The sequence below is a fragment of the Haemaphysalis longicornis genome, unplaced genomic scaffold (genome assembly GCF_048455015.1).
Source record: "Haemaphysalis longicornis isolate Haplotype H1 unplaced genomic scaffold, Haemaphysalis longicornis Haplotype H1 scaffold_8, whole genome shotgun sequence".
In the NCBI taxonomy this organism is placed as follows: Eukaryota; Metazoa; Arthropoda; class Arachnida; order Ixodida; family Ixodidae; genus Haemaphysalis; species Haemaphysalis longicornis.
This window is the reverse complement of record NW_027526445.1, coordinates 173,651,055-173,669,224: the sequence shown is the minus strand read 5'-3', so window position 1 is coordinate 173,669,224 and position 18,170 is coordinate 173,651,055. Positions and strand designations below refer to the sequence as shown.

The 18,170-nt window shown below is 46.3% G+C and overlaps 2 protein-coding genes and 1 non-coding gene across 3 annotated transcripts; 1 reads left to right on the top strand and 2 right to left on the bottom strand.

Annotated features, from left to right (window-relative positions):
• Positions 1-2,045: 2,045 nt before the first annotated feature.
• On the bottom strand, positions 2,046-2,116 carry Trnag-ccc (transfer RNA glycine (anticodon CCC)). The gene has a single exon. It is a non-coding gene; the product is annotated as a tRNA-Gly (tRNA).
• Positions 2,117-2,530: 414 nt separating this feature from the next.
• On the top strand, positions 2,531-4,363 carry Smd2 (small ribonucleoprotein particle protein SmD2). The gene is made up of 3 exons (XM_077681998.1): positions 2,531-2,702; positions 2,792-2,968; positions 4,152-4,363. Exons 1-3 carry the CDS (start codon positions 2,698-2,700, stop codon positions 4,324-4,326), a joined length of 357 nt encoding a protein of 118 aa, XP_077538124.1. The 5' UTR covers positions 2,531-2,697; the 3' UTR covers positions 4,327-4,363.
• Positions 4,340-14,846, bottom strand: LOC144150156 (proteasome subunit alpha type-6-like). Its single transcript, XM_077681997.1, has 7 exons — positions 14,706-14,846; positions 14,517-14,599; positions 13,032-13,126; positions 12,276-12,357; positions 11,081-11,236; positions 6,478-6,656; positions 4,340-4,530 (listed from the first exon to the last, which is right to left on the bottom strand). The coding sequence occupies exons 2-7, from the start codon at positions 14,590-14,592 to the stop codon at positions 4,378-4,380; spliced, it is 741 nt and encodes a 246-aa protein (XP_077538123.1). The 5' UTR covers positions 14,593-14,599; positions 14,706-14,846; the 3' UTR covers positions 4,340-4,377.
• Positions 14,847-18,170: the final 3,324 nt, after the last annotated feature.

Genomic DNA, 18,170 nt, shown 5'->3' with positions numbered 1-18,170 from the left:
CTCTCCAGAATATATTAGTATGAAACTTTATGGAGTAAGAACATCATGACCAAAGGAAAGTTGTTCTAGAAAATATAGTGTGACCAACATTATTAGAACTAACTAATGGGCCCAGCAGTCGTGACTTTGGTGACTGCGGCCAGAGCAAACATGCCGGGCGCGTGTCAACACTCATTCAAATGCACTTCGCTTGAATTAAGAAATTGCACACACCCGAATTGTTTCGTTACAAATAAGCAACTGCAGTGCCATTGTAAATTTCATTTAACTGCGGAAGTTATATACCATTGTCGCAGTTAACAAGCTTTTGCTATCGTGATTGCGGCGCAAGACATATGGGTCCTCGTACGGTGGGTGGGCACAGACAGCCAACACATATTTAGTACCACTACGTGAGTAAACGAAAAAAATGTCTTAGAACATATCCAGGTTCAAAAAAAATTGTTGCACGTGCAACCCGTATTGGAAACAGCACGCATTTTTTTCTGTACGAAATAACCGCGGTTACAACCAACGTTGTTACTACGACCGCCGGTACTACTCTCGAGAAGATAAATTCCTCACATTAGAGCTCACGTCTGCCGCCAACATATCAGACGGGAGTCTTCCCCAATCCGCGGCCATTGTGATCCACGTACTCAGACGGGAAAATGCTAACTGGTTTCAACTGGTCCCAGCTCAACTGGTTTATTAGCCAGTTGAGCCAGTAAAAATTAATATCCACCCTAGGCCTCGACGACGATATGTAGCTGTCCGTGCACGTATCCGTGTCCTCCGTAACTTTTATTTATTGTATGCATGCAGTATAAATTTAGTATAAGCGCCGCACGGCTGTGCAGCAGTGCGCGCAGTACAAACAGCAGTGCGCACTGGTACTTTTATAAGTAAAATGACCTATAGTGAGTCACATGGCCGTCCCGTTTTTCCTAATAATGCAGCTATTATTTGAGCGAAGTTGCGTTAAAAGAGCATGCATGGTGTCAGTACGGTTCTAAAGAGGCAATCTTTCGAATGAACCAAACTCGTGTTTTGTTTGCAATACTGGCTTGTAATCTAAGAAAAAAAAATCTTTTTTGGCCTCCTACCTTAACAGAAGACTTCACGATATTGTAGGAATTAAGGAACGCTGCAATATAGGCCGACCTGTCACAGCAGTCTAAAATAGCAATACAATATCCAATATACCAAATATTTGGGTGTGCTGCTCCGTAAAAGCAACATATATTCGAGGTAATTACGTCAAAAAGACGATAACAAATTGTTATACCGCGCGTCCAGCTAGCATTCAGCTGAGATATGGGATTGCGTCTTAATTAAATTAACTTTTTTTACAGCGTCAATATCTTTTAGACGAACGTTCGAAACAAATCCTAAACTACTGTAAGGGAGCTCCAATCTAGCCAAACTTTCATCTCTCGTTCGAGATTGCGGAACGGGTCGGCCACGCAAGGTGGTTCAGGTGTTTGGAACAGGGTGCCGTCCGCTCCCCAGAAGGGGCACCTAGTGCAGGTGACACCTATAGAGCCAGTAGACTATATTTAAGCTGCATGCACCAATGTGGAGGTTACATTGTTGTCAATACAGCCCCCGCTGAGGGCGCCTAACTCACCGCGAAGGTAAGTAATTTTAGGGACCTTACGCGAAGGGGGTTTGCCTTCGCGGTGCCTCAGTGGGGGCTCTATATGTAGCCTCCACAGTGCTGCATGTAACGTTCTTTTAGGGTGGGGAAATTTGTTTTTTTGCAAGGCACCGTAGTGGTGTGCCTGCTCGATAGATAAGTGTTGGTGGGGTACGATGTCAACTTTTGCAGCCAATGCTTTTGCGCAGGTGAATCGATTCATTTGTTCGCACAATTCAGTGGCTGCTTCAGTACCCGCCCTTAGTACGAACAAAATTGTTATTTCGAATTTTTTTTGGCTTTCGGCATCTGAAGAGACAAAGATACAGTATTTTCGACTTTCGGCACCTAAATGGGCAAAGATTAATCTTTCGGCACCTAAAGGGGCAAAGATGCAACATTCTAAAAGAAAAAAAAAAAAAAAAACTGCGCCGCCCGGGAATCGAACCCGGGTCGCAAGAATGGGAATCTTGCATGATACCACTACACCAGCGGCGCCGAGATATCGAGGTCGCTGAAAGTTCTCGTTATATACAATTGCCTTTATCCATAGACTTGAGGTATATAACACTGCCGGTTCATAGCCTCCTTTAAATTGAGAATGCGTGCACATCAACCCCGGGCACCATTGTACGGTAGAGTTTCATACAATAATAGTGAAGAGAGGGAAGTCTGATGCTTTGGCTTTCTGCCGCAACAAGCGCGGTGAGACGAGAATGATGATGGTGATATTGCTGTTAATAATGACAATTTGTTGCCGTTAGCATAAAAATACTATAAAAATATTTTTATTGCAAAGTAACCTTTTTACGCACTTGGAACAACAAAAAGAAACTAAATTGCAAAAAAGGGCCAAATTTTATGATGCAACCTTTGGGCAGCCAACAAGTCAAGCCACGAGTTAAGCCAAGCAAGATATTAAGCCTTTCTTTCGGCGTCGTGCGCTTCTTGATTGTGTTGTGCCGGTCGCGCGGGTCGCTGCCGCTGTAGCATCGCTCTTCTGATTCTTTGCAGTAGCTCATCACCATCGTTTTCACACCGCAGTTTTTCAAGGTCTAGCTCTCATTTCTACAGGCATCATGTCGTAAGTGTATTTTCTTCCTCATTTGCCGCGTAATTTGCCGCACACCATTTGCCGGCATTCCTCCCAACGTCATGTCTTCGTTTCTTCAGTCTTTTGCAGAAGCCTAAGAGTGAGATGACTCCGGAGGAGTTGGCTAAAAGAGAAGAGGAGGAATTCAACACGGGCCCACTTTCGGTCCTAACGCAGTCCGTGAAAAACAACACCCAAGTACTCATCAACTGCAGGAACAACAAGAAACTCCTGGGTCGAGTCAAGGCCTTCGACAGGTGAGACATTCATGCGCTCTAAGTATTGTCTGATGCGAGAAATGTTGTTTTCTTGATTTCCAAGTGTCTTTTCAAACGGGGCGAGCGCTCGTAGTCTTCACCGTCTCCACGTTGTAGTGCGTGCCTGCGTGCGTGGCTACGAAACCTTATTTTCTCCAAGCGAACCCCGGTGTCCAATGCTCGAGGCACCGCAGGATAAGCAAAGCGATTCGTTTTTATTTGTAACGCAACAACTTGTCGTTCCAGCGGCTATGTGTTTCGTAGCTTGTGCTACTTGACGTGCACGTGTGGTGTACAGACCTGCTTACATTCGCATTCCAAAGACGACAGTAGTCTTAATCGGAAAAATGTGGTGTCTTTGCACTCGATTCAGCCGCCAGGCCAAAGAGAAAGAATACGTGACCGCGGGCTACATATAAGTAGGACTGTCCTTAACTCCAGTAACCAACATTGCAGTGAACATTGAACGGTGTTTAAATCCATGTTGCACTGAAGTTGCTTTATAAAGATGATCGGTTTTATCGAAGTGTCACGCAGTCCTGATCTAAATGCATGCGTTTTAATCTGGATTGCTCAAAAATGTCAGCGGCTTCCTCCGCTAAAATGAATTGGCAAGATGTGTACTCATTACACCATTCAGGGCGGCGAGTGATCACCGCCGTTGCCTGGCAATTTTTCAGTCATGCTCAATGTTTTTCATGCTGGCCTACCTTTTCGCGTGAACCTACCATCCGCATCACTGTACGAGATTTCAAGGGTGCGTCTTCCTAGTAGTGTGCGGGTTGTTCTAACGGGTCCCTGAAGTGTCTGTGATGGTTACCATAGTGGGCTGATAAGAATTTGCTGTCAACTCTGTAGAGTAACAGAGTAATGTCCAAAGGAATACCCAACAGTGCTCCCCAGGGTATCAATAAGGTGCACATAGGTTGCAGAGGGTATCTGCCGCAGTATTTGACTTGCTGTAAAACATTTCTGTACATTTTTTTTTGTCCAAACTTTTTGTTGTAATCCGACAATTTTAGTTCAGGCGAACTCCACTTGTGTGTGACAAAGGGAAAGGACCACAGAGCTGACATGCATGTAGAGACTAAGTACTTCGTGAACCCTCTCGGCAGTGAAGCTGCCTCCCCACCGCTTGTGTGGGTTCCTGTTGAGTGACCTTTCCCTGTGTGTTCCTATGCAGGCACTGCAACATGGTGCTGGAGAACGTGAAGGAGATGTGGACCGAGATCCCCAAGACGGGCAAGTCCAAGAAGAACAACCCGGTGAACAAGGACCGGTACATCTCCAAGATGTTCCTGCGGGGGGACTCGGTCATCCTGGTCCTCAAGAACCCGCTGGCAGCGAGCAAGGCGTGATGAGGGCAAGGAATAAAGAAAGAGAGAGAGGCTTTTATTTCCTTTTGCGAATCACTCCTTCTCGGCGATGGCCACCAGGTGCGCATCCACCTCCTGCTCGGTGAGCATCCGGAACTGCGGGTGCTCCTTGGACACCACGCCTACCTCCAGCTCGGAGGGCTTCAGGTCGGCTGACAGCACGCTCGACAGGGCGCTCAGGGCCAGCTGTGAAGAGTCAGAAGGGGGGGACGGTGTCACTACGAAGGCTCCCCTGATGGACAACTTTTGGAAAAGACAGGCCTGAACTTCAGTTTGATTACAGGATTCACAGGCCGTAAGGAATGATTAGGGAAGTTTGTGCATCATTAAAGGGGTAACCAGCACAAAAAAAAAAGAAGGGTACAAACAGCCACAACAGTGCTGCGCTGGTTATCCTTTTTTGTTGAGCTAGTTGGTTCATTTCCACAGTAAAGGGTATAAAACAGATTAAGACAAAAGTACAGTAGACTTGTTAAAATGAACAAGACCTGGACTCTTGGTACACGTGCAGTGCAAAAACAGTCCGTTTAATTAAGAAACATTTGATACCACGAAAAAACTCTCGCTGTTCCTTCAAAAAACACTTTCCCCCCAAAATTGAGGTAGAGGCAGGTTTGTATAGTTTTTCACACACGGACTTCAAATATCACATTAAGTCCAACCATCATTTATCCTGCAAAACATGCGGCCCTTTGCCTCTGGTTGCATCCTGCATGACATCAAGGGAGGACACCCTTCGGCCAGATGCGTTGGGAAACAATCAAATGGCAGTGGCGCTTGCTTTTTCCATGATTTAGTCAGCAGTTGAGTGTTTGGAAGTTCCCGCAATTTTATTTTCTAACTTCCCAACCTTTTGTTTTAAGTATCTGGAAGATTGAGTTTGCTTTGCATGACCAATAATCACAAAGCAGTGACTTTGTGGCATTGGCTGGACGGTCTCGTTATAACACGCATAAACTGGGAACAGCAAGGCTTGGGAGTGGGCTAGTTGGTGTTTTAGCATCTTGAAGTGCAGAGGTGCGCTGCCTGGCACGAAACGTAGGACAGGGTTAATACCACAAAAACAGACGAGGTGAGGCGCAAACTATCAACTGTTTATTATCTTGTGAAGGGGGGCGGTTATATATGACGGAAATGAAGAACATGCACGAAAAAATAACAATAAAACGCTACACGTGACGTGACATCTATTCCTTATTTAGGAAACTTATTTCACGCGCCGAAAGCCGGATTGAAGGGGCGCTAACGCAATCTCCCTCCACTCCTGACAACATTGCATATGCTTCGTATATCTCGCGGGTAATCTTGTCTCTGGAGCGGAACAAAATGGTTGTCCCCTCAAAATCGGGCGAACATTTCTTCTCGCACTTCTTAACATGCGCGGCCAAATTTCCATTTGCCGCCAGTTGCGCGCATGCATTCTTATGTTCCCGTAATCTGTCGTTGAGACAGCGGCCTGATTGCCCCACGTACGACCTACCACAGGAGAGGGGGATCTTGTATACAATACCCTCTGCGCAGAGGACCATTTAAAATTCCAGGACTTTCCAGGCCTTGAAATTGACACTTCTAAATTCAAGGGTTTTCAAGGACCTGTGCGAACCCTGACCATGTATTAAAATCCTCACTGTTACGCCATGGCTCGGAGTACGTTCCCGGATCATGCGTCACAATCTGACGGTCCGAAGCTGCCTGGCCAACATGCACGGAGCGCCGTTTTGACCTTTGACAAATGCAATAAGGCTAACATCATCATTCTATCTAGTCTTTAGCAGAAGTTAAGACCATTGGAAGTTTGGGCTTAGAAGGCAAAATGAATTTTTCTGGTTCCCACGTTCCAAGCCCAAACTTCAGACAGTCACAACTTCTCCTACAGACCAGCTAGAATGATACTGCTAGTCTTTTTGCACTCCTTGATTTGTGCACAGTTCACTGGTACCTTGTTCAGCTGCATCACTCCAACATTACAAAAGCTATCACAAAATCAAATTTTGATGAAAGACCCCGTGCCCCCTTCAAAAAACGTCTTTTGTGGCCAGAGTGGAGCCAGCCGAGTTGCCAAAGACTGGCTCTTTCAAACCGAACAAAGCTGTTGTATTTTGCCTCCCTCCCCCCTTCCCCCCAAGTACTCGCCTGGATGGTCTCGGCGCAGCCGTAGTCCTGCCGCTTCTTGAACTTCTTCTCGAGGTAGCTGTTGGCCTCGGTCTGTTTGACGCCCACGCTGGTGGCCCGGTAGCCGCAGTAGTAGCCCGCCGGGTCCGCCTTGTACAGCAGCGGGCCCTGCTCGGGGTCGTAGGCCACCAGCATCATGCCTGGTGGGGGGGAAGGGACCCGCCCGGGGCTTTGCTTAATAACTCACAACCAGCAGGACAAGGCAGCAAGCAAGTCTAGGGTCTGACAGAAGCCCGTCTGGTGGGGAGACATGTTGCAATAAAATGGAGAGGCCAACCGAAACAGCACACGAGATGTTTCTGCTTCTCTACGGAAGCCTTGCTCACAACCTGAAACGTCAAGTTTTTAGCATTTTCTTTTGGCTGGTGTCTCTGTTTTGTTGCAACAAGGCAGCAAGAAGCACTCTTACTGCTGGCAGCTGGTAACACATGTTTCGGTTCTTCTGACTGCCCTAAACAGCGGAGAGCAGTTGACCTGTTCACCGTGTGTTCTTAAGGGAGGATCACACACAGGGCATAAAGCTACTACTCAAACATCGCCACACATTTGTTTATGCAAAAGAACTTGCCTAGCAGACTACGTAACTAGATGACTTGCTGCATACATTTTTTTCAGGTTAGTACATTGTTGAGCTGTGTATGCAAAATAAGCACTGTCAATGGGATAACAGTGGCTTAGTCGCTATTACTGCTGTAGGGGCATCACTGCCCAATGCGCATTGCGGTGAAGCTACACCAAAGGAAACACATCACATAATCCGCACCTCTACTTCACTCCTGAAATTTTTACATTTTTGGAGCGGGTTATATGCGTGAAAATACGGCAGCCAAGAGTCAGCGAAAGACCACAAGGCTCAGTCCTACCATGACACTTAAACGCTGACCCTGCCACTTTCCCGCTTAAACTGAGCAACACCCCCCAGCAGCACAATTTCACGCCCACATCTTACGTGGCACAATCGTCTCTCCTGTGCCATGGCATTCAAAAACCGGTGCGGCTAGTCTCGTTCTCTCAACTGGCCTTCACTGCTAGGACAGCAGAAACTGAATGCAGCGGCGACATTACGTTTTCCTGTTGGTTCCAGCCAGGCACTTTCTGTGTGCACCCAGCGCGAGCCGTTGGTTCGTTTGGAACACTCATTCAATTACTTCAACCCGAATGTTTGGTCTCAGGAGCCTTAAAGTAGAATCACGGGCTTTAGAGCGAGTGGCCAGCAATGCTACACTTTTTCCTTTGCCCTATAATTTTTTTACTGTAATATATACTCTTAGCTGCTCCATTCTACCCATCTTTTTTTGTAAATAGAATCTTATTGATTGATAGTAGGGTTTAAGGTGCCAACGCAACGCAGGCGATGAGGTGCGCCATAGTGGAGGGCTCCGGATGAATTTGGACCACCTGCAGGGGATCTTTAACGTGCACTTAAATCTCGTACACATGGGTGTTCTTGCTCTTCGCCTACATCAGAAAAACGGCTCTGGCCAGGAAAATAGAATCTTAGAATCCTTTAAGCAGGTTTAGGAGCACATGAAAGCATATCAACGCATTTAATTAACATTCTGCTTTGCACCGGAAGTGCTCAAGGAACCCGAGAAACATGTCTCGTGTAACCAAGGTCTCTTAATGTGATGTTGCTAACATGGCGAACATAGAAAAACCAACCAAACCATTTTCATTCAAATGTCTCTAACGACCAAGCATCTCTTGTAACGACGTTTTACAGTATCACAATGCAGCATCTCCCCCACAAAACACTCCCTCGACGTCCAAGTAACACTATTGCGTTGCATACCTAAGGCCTACATAAACGTATGCTTTGCAACTTCTTAGTTTTCCTAGCTGAGCAGGGGCTTCGTACAGACACAAGTAGAGATCAGGTCAGTAAAGAAGCAGTGCTTTTTCCCTGAAAAGTGGGCAGGGGCACCAAACCTGCCACACAACTCGCGTGGTGGCAGTATGGTGGAGAACTACCTGGCACATTACAAATGCAGCAATGACACTGCAGTACTTTCCAGCTAGTGTGGCATTAGCCCAGATCTGTTCACACCAACTTTTTTCCTCCCCTTTCTAACATAAACTCCGGAGTACCAAAAGGCAGCCGTTTATGGCCTTCACTTTTCTCACATACATCTATGACTTAGAAACAAAATTATAGCTATGCATGCAGGTCTTTGCTCATAACTGCTTAGTTACCGTAAAACAACCCCTCCTGACAATGCTCTCACTGTTCAAAATATTCTTAATGCTTTCAGCCCTAGAATTTTTTTCCAGCAACAACAGTTTTCCTGTGTGTTTTCTTACAGATTAGCACAGCACAAGCTCACAAACAAAAAATTGAGCTGATAGTGCAAGTATTTATCAATTCACAGGCGTAACAGTTAATTAAGACTCAGGCAATTCGAATTTTTATTTCAAGGGGAAAGAATTTATTCTTGCGTTATTGAAAGTAACGATACCCTGCGTCTACAGGGAAAAAATAAAGCCGTTAATAAAAGCCGTTAGTGATATGTCTATTTATAGATTTACAGACATTTTGATAAACCCGACCTTGATTTCTTCACCCGTCCCATCGTAATGCCGTGTCTCCGCTGTAGCTTCTTCATTCTGATACCGCCCAGTTCCACGAAAACGCTATCGCAAGAGGCATCCCTGAAGAACTCTTGCCCAGAAAACTAGCAGTTTCGGTTTTTGTTCTCGAAGCTCTAGCAGGTACCTTGTCAATAGATGACACCTGGGCCGAAAGCTTTAACTCTTTCGTTACGGCGGAAAAACGGCCGATTTTAAGTGCTTCGACAAAACATTTTTTTTTCTCTTGAGCTACTGAACACACGTAGCCTTGCTATGCATGAAATTGTAGCTTATAGATTGCTCTTCCAAACACAAAGCAGCAGTTTTGTTAAAGGTACAATAACTTACAGTTTATTCGTCAAGTAATCAGAAAAAAGCCCCCAAGAAAAGTATACGAAAAACACAAATCGGCACTTTTACCGAGACTAAAAATTATTTCAGGTATTTTAAGATATACAAATTGTTCCTACGTTCCTTGGCTATGATTCAATATATAACTCAACAGTGTACACCAACTTTTGGCTTTTTGAGGGCCCGTCAACCTAGCGCAACTGACGGCTGTGCCACGCCGCGAGGGCACTCAAGGGTGAGTGAGTCTGTAAAACGTGCATCCAAGTACCCTACTTACCCGATTCTAACGCGCACTTTTTTTTTCAGGAAAAATAGGTCGAAAAATCGCATGCATCGGATACGAAATCGAAACCGAAACAGCGGAAATTTCGTCCCACCCATCGCCATCGCCATGTCAAGACGGCACCAAAGCTTTTAGCAACGATTTTTCGGACGCAGGAAGCATAGGCGCCTAGGCTTTTCGATCAGCGTTCACACAAATCGTCAAATAGTTCCACTTGCGCGCTTGATAACAGCAATGGCAGCAGCGGCTCTCACGCGTTGAAAACGAGCGGTCGGCTGAAGCGTGCGCGTCTGAAAGAAGCTCGCGGGATGGGCGTGTGAGGTGTGGGCCACGATCCCATCGACCATGGTTGAACGTTTGTTCAGAAGTGTGGCATCGCGAAGGTGCTTGGCGGCACCGAGGACGAGATGTTGTGGTCAGTGGAGAGCTACGAGGAGTGAGATGAGTGAGATTACTTCGGGAAATAAATCGCCCGTTTCTCTCGCATTCGATTTTCTTGCTTACACAGTTCCGTTCGCGTTACAATCGGAGGTGCAAGTTTTTTAGTTTTTTTGTCAGGAAAATCGAGTGCGCGTTAGAATCGGGTAATTACGGTATAGTCTTTTGTGTCCTCGCACAAGATTCTTATCAATTCGGTGGTAAAAAACAAGAAAAAAAATCGAGCGCTCTCGACAAGCGTCGCACCTGAACCCTGCAGCGCTAATCTGACACGAGCGCCAGGTTATCTTGAAGGTGATAGCGCGATATAGCGCTGTGCATTTGGCAAAATATCCCGGCCGTACGTTCTCGAGACCCTAAACACAAAATCAAAACCGCAGTCGTCAGATAAGAAGCACGTTTTGTTTATAAATACAGCGCGGAGTCACAACGAAATTACCTGCCAGCGCTTGTTGAAGTGCGTGGCACCTGAACCGGAGCTTCGTCGTCCTAACTGAAATCTGAAGATCCCACATCATTGCTTGACCCCTCACTGCTGCTGAAATCAGAAAAATCGACAGCAGGAGCTGCCGAAGTGCTTGCTACCGCAGTCCGACTGTGCGAAGCGCGGCGTGAACCCGATGCCATTTTTCCCCCTCCTCCCCTCCCCCTTCGGTTCAAATTTCTCTTGCTACGCCGCCACCACACGAGACACATAAACAAACGAAACCGAAATTGAAAGAGAAGTTGCCAATGAACACACCAGATGGGGATAGTTGTCTGTGGAGCGCTGGTTTCAGATTTTGCGGGAGATTCAAAATCATCGGACGCCGGCTTCCGATTGCCTATGGCGCCGTCGTGAAAGAGTTAATCTCATCCACCACTGGTGTGACCCAGAGATAACGCCATTACAAGGCAATTAATGGCCAGTATGGCACTACTCACTGCAGCCGAGCGGGCGCATCTCGGCGTTCTGCGTGTACACCTGGGAGATGTCGGCGACACGGCGGCACAGCATCTCCACGGGGATCGGGTAGCCGTACTTGTGCTTCCAGTTGGCCGCCTCGTAGCGGGCCCGCTGCACCTGCGACTGGCCGTCCGCTGCACAGGAAAATAGGGGGAGGAGGGAGGGAGAGCCAACTCAGTGCCGGCGGGGCTTACGGCCAACTGTGCTTAAATTTCTCCCCGGCCAAATTTATTTTGAACATACAGTACATCTGGTCAACGTTGATGCTTGGGCACGTTGGTGTTGTTTCTTATTGCCATGAATTGTGACCTGTTTTGAAAGTGGCGCCCGCGTGCGGGAGACAGTGCGTGAAAAAATAGCGGGAACCTTGGCGCGACGGCACGCGGAGGTGACAGATGAAGAAAACAAAGAAGAACGAAGGTTCTCGGTCGCCATGTAAAGCCTTGTATGCCCTGTAATTACTGCAAATAGTTTGCTTTTCTTGCTCTCCGTTTGTCTTTGAGATTCAACAGGTGTTCCATATTCTTGAAATCACAGCGCAAACAACAGACAACGACAACAGGGAGAGTGAGACACACAGCGCCTGTGTGTCTCGCTCTCCCTGTCGCGCTTGTCTGTTATTTGGGCTGTGAATTCAAAAATACAGTGCACACCACAAAACCAATTGGGACATGACTGGTAGCCCTGTGAAATGCCTTGTAAACCAGTTATAACCGTTTAAAAGAGCTCCAAAGCAGACAATGCAGCACCTGCCAGCAAATCGCACAAACAGTCACGAAGCGGAAGTGACATGCCAGCCGGCCTAGTGCTTGGTCCTCCGGCCAGCCAGGAGAACCAATTGAGCTCCACTGGCCGCGCTTCTCCTTAGGGCTGCCATGGGCACAAAGTGTTTGCACGCAGGTTTTCTCCAGCTTGTTGATCACTCGCTCGCCGACTGCAACGTCACTTCAGCCTGCCCGTAACAACCGCACCCTTTGCTACTTTGGTTTTAAAATCCCCGATTTTCGCCGGTCGTTTGCTTCTTGCATGCCCACATTCCAGCTGCCATATTTTGATCTTGCAGCCCTTTTCGGCAGACTATAGGGAAATAGGGTTTCCGAGAGGTCAAAATATTCATAGCAGTAGGCCTTCGAAGGGTGAAAAGAGGAGCGGTAGAGGGGGCCAGCCACTCACCCACCACACCAGTCATGACGCAGCCAATGCCCTCGGTCAGCCGGTACATGTGCGTCACACTACCAGGGTCCAGCAGCTTGTCCTGCAGGAGGACGACGACACAGGCTTAAGCACTGCCACCAGCAGAAGCAATATTCTCTTCCAGGGCAGGTACCATCAAGAGCAAAAGTTTATAACCATGAAAGCAGCAATTTTATTTTATTATTCTGCTGCACAGCAGCCCAAGATATTATGAGTGTCATTTTTGCGATACTTTAGTAATTATACAACACCTTCCATGCCGACCACAGTTTGTGGGCTACTACCGGAAGAGAAATGCCTAAAATTGCCATTTTTGAGGTCCATAAACTTTTGCTCATGGCAGTATAAGCACAGCATTTCCGGTGAAATGGAGAGCTTTAAATTAAATGTGTTGATATGCTGCACCCCGCCTCCAAACCAACCTAAAAGATACCAAGCCACTATTACCTATGAAAAGCATGCGTAGAATTGAGCTTACAGAACATGTTACAAGGAAAAAGAAATCGCAGGTGTTGGGGAAAAATACTGTCGTTGCTGGGGCTCAAACTCAAATCCCACGATTCTACCCCTAGGCTAATGGGGCAGAACAGCGTAGCTCTTTTAGCAGTTGTATAAAATAATAGAAGGAGTGGCCCAAGCAAAGCAGTAGGTGGCGCTCGGTATACGCAGGAAATGCTGGGCTTGTGCCCACAACGGAATCTCACCCAGCAGAAGGAGAGGAGACCAGCCACTCACCGGCACTTTCTTCTGGGTGACCACCACTGCGGCGTCGACACCCTTGACGCCAATCGAGGTCAGGGCTCCCTGGTTGATGGCCTTGAAGGCATACTCTGCACGCACCCCGCACCAGCCCCCCAAACATCCATCAGGCCCTCGTAACAGCGCCCACATACAGCCTGGCCACATCTAAATGTCAGGCCAATGGTGGTGTATTCAGTTCCGGTTTTTATTCGCGTTCCCGCTCCCCCAGGTGGTGCAATACGAACCCCATGGTTTAGACGACCAACATTTTTACTCTCTTGCAACGCCCACAATGCAAAAAAACCTCACTTAAGACGAATTTATAAGAACACATTTTCACGGTCCCTTTGAGTTTGTCTAACGGAAGTCTACTGTACGTGTTCATGCAAGCTCAAAAAAGGTCTTTCGCACGTTGGCGCAGCCAGTGCTGAACGCGCTTTCCCCCAGATTACCACAACTGGCTTGCTCACTGTTTCCCAGGTGTTCAATACCTGCATCAACACACGTGAGAAATAGTCTCAGCAGTGAAATGCCTTTGAACTGTGTTGGATTTATCAAGAAACTTCGCCCCAATTGTGTGTACCTCATGGCATTTGTTGATGTGCTTGTGAGGGAAAAGTAAGGGGGAGGGGCTAGGAATGGCTGCAACAAACATCCGAGACATTCTTTGCAATCTAATTCATCTTTGCCCTATCCTTTCCTATTTCTACACTGCCTGGAATTCCCTTTGCGGACGCTACAGATTTCAGATCACTCTCGTGATAAGGAAGTATCAACTACTGAACAAATATATACCCGTTCTGGCGGGTTGCGTTCCAGGAATACAAGTGCAAATAACGCAACTTTAACTTTGGCAAATCAACCTTGCGTATACAGCTAGGGCGCATATTTTTTAAGAATTAGGTTTCAATAATGACACCAACGAGGCTACTGGTAATGTTACTCGTAAGACTCACTTTTTGCCCTTACTTCCTCAACAAGTCATGAGCAAAACGGGACTTTGTTGAGTAGGACAATACGGTTCTTTGGGGGCATTTGAACGACTGGAGAGCACGTCGTAGCGTAAGTGGCGCATCGTGAAGCATCCACTACCAAGGATCCCAATCCTCACACTCCTCGCTCGTGCTGAAATCCTTACGTGCGGTAAATCTGCTCCTTAGTGGCGATAGCTCACCCTACTTCCCCGTCAGAACGAAGATTGCTGTATTCGGCACCTTTTAACAGATATATTTATCTGAACAGGTCTCAAATAACGCTGTCAGCTTCACATTCTGTGTTCTAGTAAATTTTTCCACATTCATATTGGCTTCCCCAGCCTCCTTTGATCACATTTTATCTCCCACACCCGCTGCATTCCACAGGCTCTGTCCTATTCACGCTATTTTGTTTTTTCGTTGACAACTATCTACATTGAGGAAAATTAATATCTCAGCGAAACGAACAGCTGAAAAATTGAAACAGCAGAAAGTCGTTACCCACCTACTTGATACAGCCTTCCTTCGGGAGAAAAAATGGTTATGTGACGATCAAACCCGGCGCTTGTCCCCCGTGCCATGATGACTCTGCGATTGAAGGGAGATGGTGCTATGTCATTGCAACAATGCTGCACAAGCACGTAATGGGCGCGACTTGTCTGGTTAGCTTCACCAGAGACAAAGTATAACTTACCGTTACCGCAGTAACCCAGGTAGCAGGTATTAGCGTGGCGGAGAAAAAAACACTGAAAACCGTCCGCCGATGAAAAGCTACTTCTCTTGCTTTCTTCGGCTTTCCTGCTCGTTTTACGGTTTTGGCTTTGACGCCTTGTGTGGCTTGTGGCATCGGTCGGATTACAAAACACAATATTCTAGTTCACTGTAATTAGATGCTAGAACACTAAAACAACACCACCGCTCAACCATAAAAACTATAATAGACTTAATTGTAAGTTTAAAACTCATTTAGGTTACTTGTTTTATGATTTTGTTCAAATCTTGGCACGTGGTTATTACGTCATAGTTGTAGCTTGTAAAAACTGGCGCGAATTACAAATATTATTGTACTCACCTTTTTGCATTTCACTGCAACCAAGAAATTTACCAGCGAAAAAAATATTCAAAGAGAAATTTAAGCTCTGCTTACATGTGGGAACGCGGTAGCATCCGCGCATCGGTAGCATTTCGCCGTTGCTGCCGATGGCATAGAGTTTCGCACAAAAACATTTATTATCGTATGAAACTCTATGGCCGATGATAGTATCGTCCGTATCGTAACTCCACGGTTGCTGTAACGGATTCTTCTACTACAGTTCAAGGATCCGTTACACACACTCACGCGTACTGCAAGAATACTGAGAAGACAGGAGACAGTTCCCTCCCTTTTAATGCGAACACTACTTCCCAAGAATCATGCGTTTTCCGTGGCTGTGAGTGAGGTGCACCTGTTCTCCTCATCTCCTCACGAGCCGTCACTTGCACCTGTCACGCAATGTGACGTCGGCGCCGCTCCTCTCTCTCTCTCTCTCTCTCTCTCTCTCTCTCTCTCTCTCTCTCTCTCTCTCTCTCTCTCTCTCTCTCTCTCTCTCTCTCTCTCTCTCTCTCTCTCTCTCTCTCTCTCTCTCTCTCTCTCTCTCTCTCTCTCTCTCTCTCTCTCTCTCTCTCTCTCTCTCTCCCCCCCCCCCCCTCCGCAGGCCATGGCAATGCACTGGGATCCTACTCCGGGGAACTGGGACAGATTCCCTTGCGGGCTCTTTTCTTCAAACTGCGATCATTTTCTGTATTGGCCAACGACAACGCCAATTATTTGCACAATGGGGCACTAATGCTCTCTAACATAAACATAGCGGAACGCATTGTTCTGTAAGGATAACATCCCCCCTCCCCCTAGCTGTAACCATCACTTTTCTGCAGAATCTGTGAGCTCAGTGGCAAAGCCAACTTTTTTTTTCAGCAGTAATCAGGAAGGGAAGAGGGTGCTTCATCTGCTTTCCTTATTACCTCCATTCGTTTGTTTGATGTTTGCGATAAAATCAGTGTCATTGTTATCGGGACAAAACAGTCTCTGAAATGAATGAAACTTATATTTCGTTTTCGTGGCCCGGCCCTTTAACCATCGAGCTCTCTTAGAATGGTTGCCCAGCTTGTTGTAGTTGAACGGGACAGGCAACAAGTTTTCAGCAGCCCCGGTGGTTTGTGGCGGGCATGCTCAGGGTTTTTCTTGCAGAAAGCTGAAAATCCCACTGAAGAAACAAAGGCTCCACATGGTGATGCCGTCCTGGGGCAGTAAAAATGACGGGTACTGATCCAACATTGACGACTGACTAAAAACGGCAAACACTGGCTTTGTCTGTCATTTTTATTGCAACATATTTAATTCTGACCAGATGCATTTCCATTCAACATTCGGTTTGGGTGATGTCATCAGCGTACAAAAGAAATTTAATATGAGGTGCATCATGAAATGCTGTGACAGGGAAATTAAAGCAATATTAAACAATGGCACAGCCAATATTTTTTAGTAGTCTGGGAACAAAAGGCACAAATCATCCCAGTGGAGAGGTATTGGAGGAATGGCGCTGGACAGGAGCTCAGCAAGCAGGTCGTACAGATTAGACGCCGTCCTTCATTTGGCAGAGTCTATTTCCCCAATGAGTTCTGCCATGGTAAAGTCGTGCCGATATCTTCGATGTCAGCAGGCAATAGAAGCTTGTTTACATGTGCTGGAAAGAAGTTTGGGCAAGACAGGAGATTCTGAATAGGGTTGCCACCTGACCGGTTTTGAACCGGCCTGACCGGTTTTTCAGGCAGCGTACCGGTTGCCGGTCTATGCCTAAACCGGCCGGCATTGGCCGGTTTTTTGGCTATCATGCCGCGGTTATTTCTTTTTTAACCTTTTGTAAGCGTCAATACAGCAACTACGGTGATAAATATCTATCGACAAGCTGTGTAAAAACACGCGAGCAGAGAAAATACGTGGCCGAGCGCGATACCTGAGATGGAAGGGGACAAGGGGATATAAACGCAACAAAGTGCCGCCGGCACGGTCAGCAAGTGCGGTTACTTTTCAGTGCAGCACATTCAGAGCAATAACCAAAATCTCAACCACTTTCAGTACAAACGTTATGTTGATTTCTCTGTAGAAAAGCAGTACAAAAAATGGCATTGCAGGGCAAAAAAAAAAAAAAGTGGCTCCTTTTTTTCAACACAAATTCAATCTTTTTTATACCACGCCTCCCACCTTTGAATGGCCGGTTTTTTCTTCGGGGAAAGGTGGCAACCCTAATACTGAATAGGTAACACCATCGATACACACAGCAGAAGAACACTTCTGTCGCTTCCTTGGCAAAATGTTTGGGGCATAGTAGAGACATTTATTTAGGGTCACACTGTACACAACACTGTATACGATACTGTATTTTTTTTTTTTGTAAAGCGAAAGCTTTCTTATTGGAACCGATCTCCTGTCAAAAAAATAGTGCATTTCCCATAGACCGGTTGGTCCACCGAAAAGCTCTGACAAGATCTCTGAACACACAACGTGTGCGTGAAACTGGGCTTCCATTGTGTCAAAAAACAGTTACTGCGAAACAGTTAATTGCGAAAAATGAACGGTTCAAGATGGGACATTACATGCATCAATCATTAAGGAGGAGTACAATAGTATCAATAGTATACCATTATCTCATAAACCACGCATCGGGATATACATCCAGATGATTTGTAGATGCGTCTACTTAGTGTGCCAAAAATCATTTGCAGGAGTTCATTCTTCATTTGCGATTCGGGTCTCTGAATTGGTTTGATGACTGACTGGGCAAACTTTCAGCAAAGGCTTTGACGCACTTTTGATGCACTTTTGATGCAAGAAAGCTTTTGCACTCCTCTCAACTTTCTTCGGGAAGAGATGGTAACATTTTTTGCACATAATATGCATAAATAAATTGAATTAAATTGAGAGTGGCCAGGAGAAGTGAGCATCCCACAAGCAGCGATTCAGCACATCAATTGTGAGGACACCTGGTATCAGAGGCTGGCCTGTGTGAACAAACAGTTGTAACAAAATAATCAGATAAGAGGTTTATGCAGTTCTGTCGAAAAGTTGAAACTTCTTGAAGAGTCAGCAGTTTGTTGAGAAGTTCAGCAAGAAGTTGCCTAA

What these genes read in the sequence shown, in the direction of transcription:
- LOC144150156 (XM_077681997.1), bottom strand. Translation starts at nt 14,592, where the DNA reads ATGGCACGGGGGACAAGCGCCGGGTTTGATCGTCACATAACCATTTTT. An exon ending in AGGAAGGCTGTATCAAGTAG is followed by an intron (nt 13,127 to 14,516) that starts GTGGGTAACGAC and finishes GGGTGCGTGCAG; the next exon opens with AGTATGCCTTCAAGGCCATC. An exon ending in GATGCGCCCGCTCGGCTGCA is followed by an intron (nt 6,657 to 11,080) that starts GTGAGTAGTGCC and finishes CCCCCCCACCAG; the next exon opens with GCATGATGCTGGTGGCCTAC.
- Smd2 (XM_077681998.1), top strand. An exon ending in CGAGTCAAGGCCTTCGACAG is followed by an intron (nt 2,969 to 4,151) that starts GTGAGACATTCA and finishes GTTCCTATGCAG; the next exon opens with GCACTGCAACATGGTGCTGG.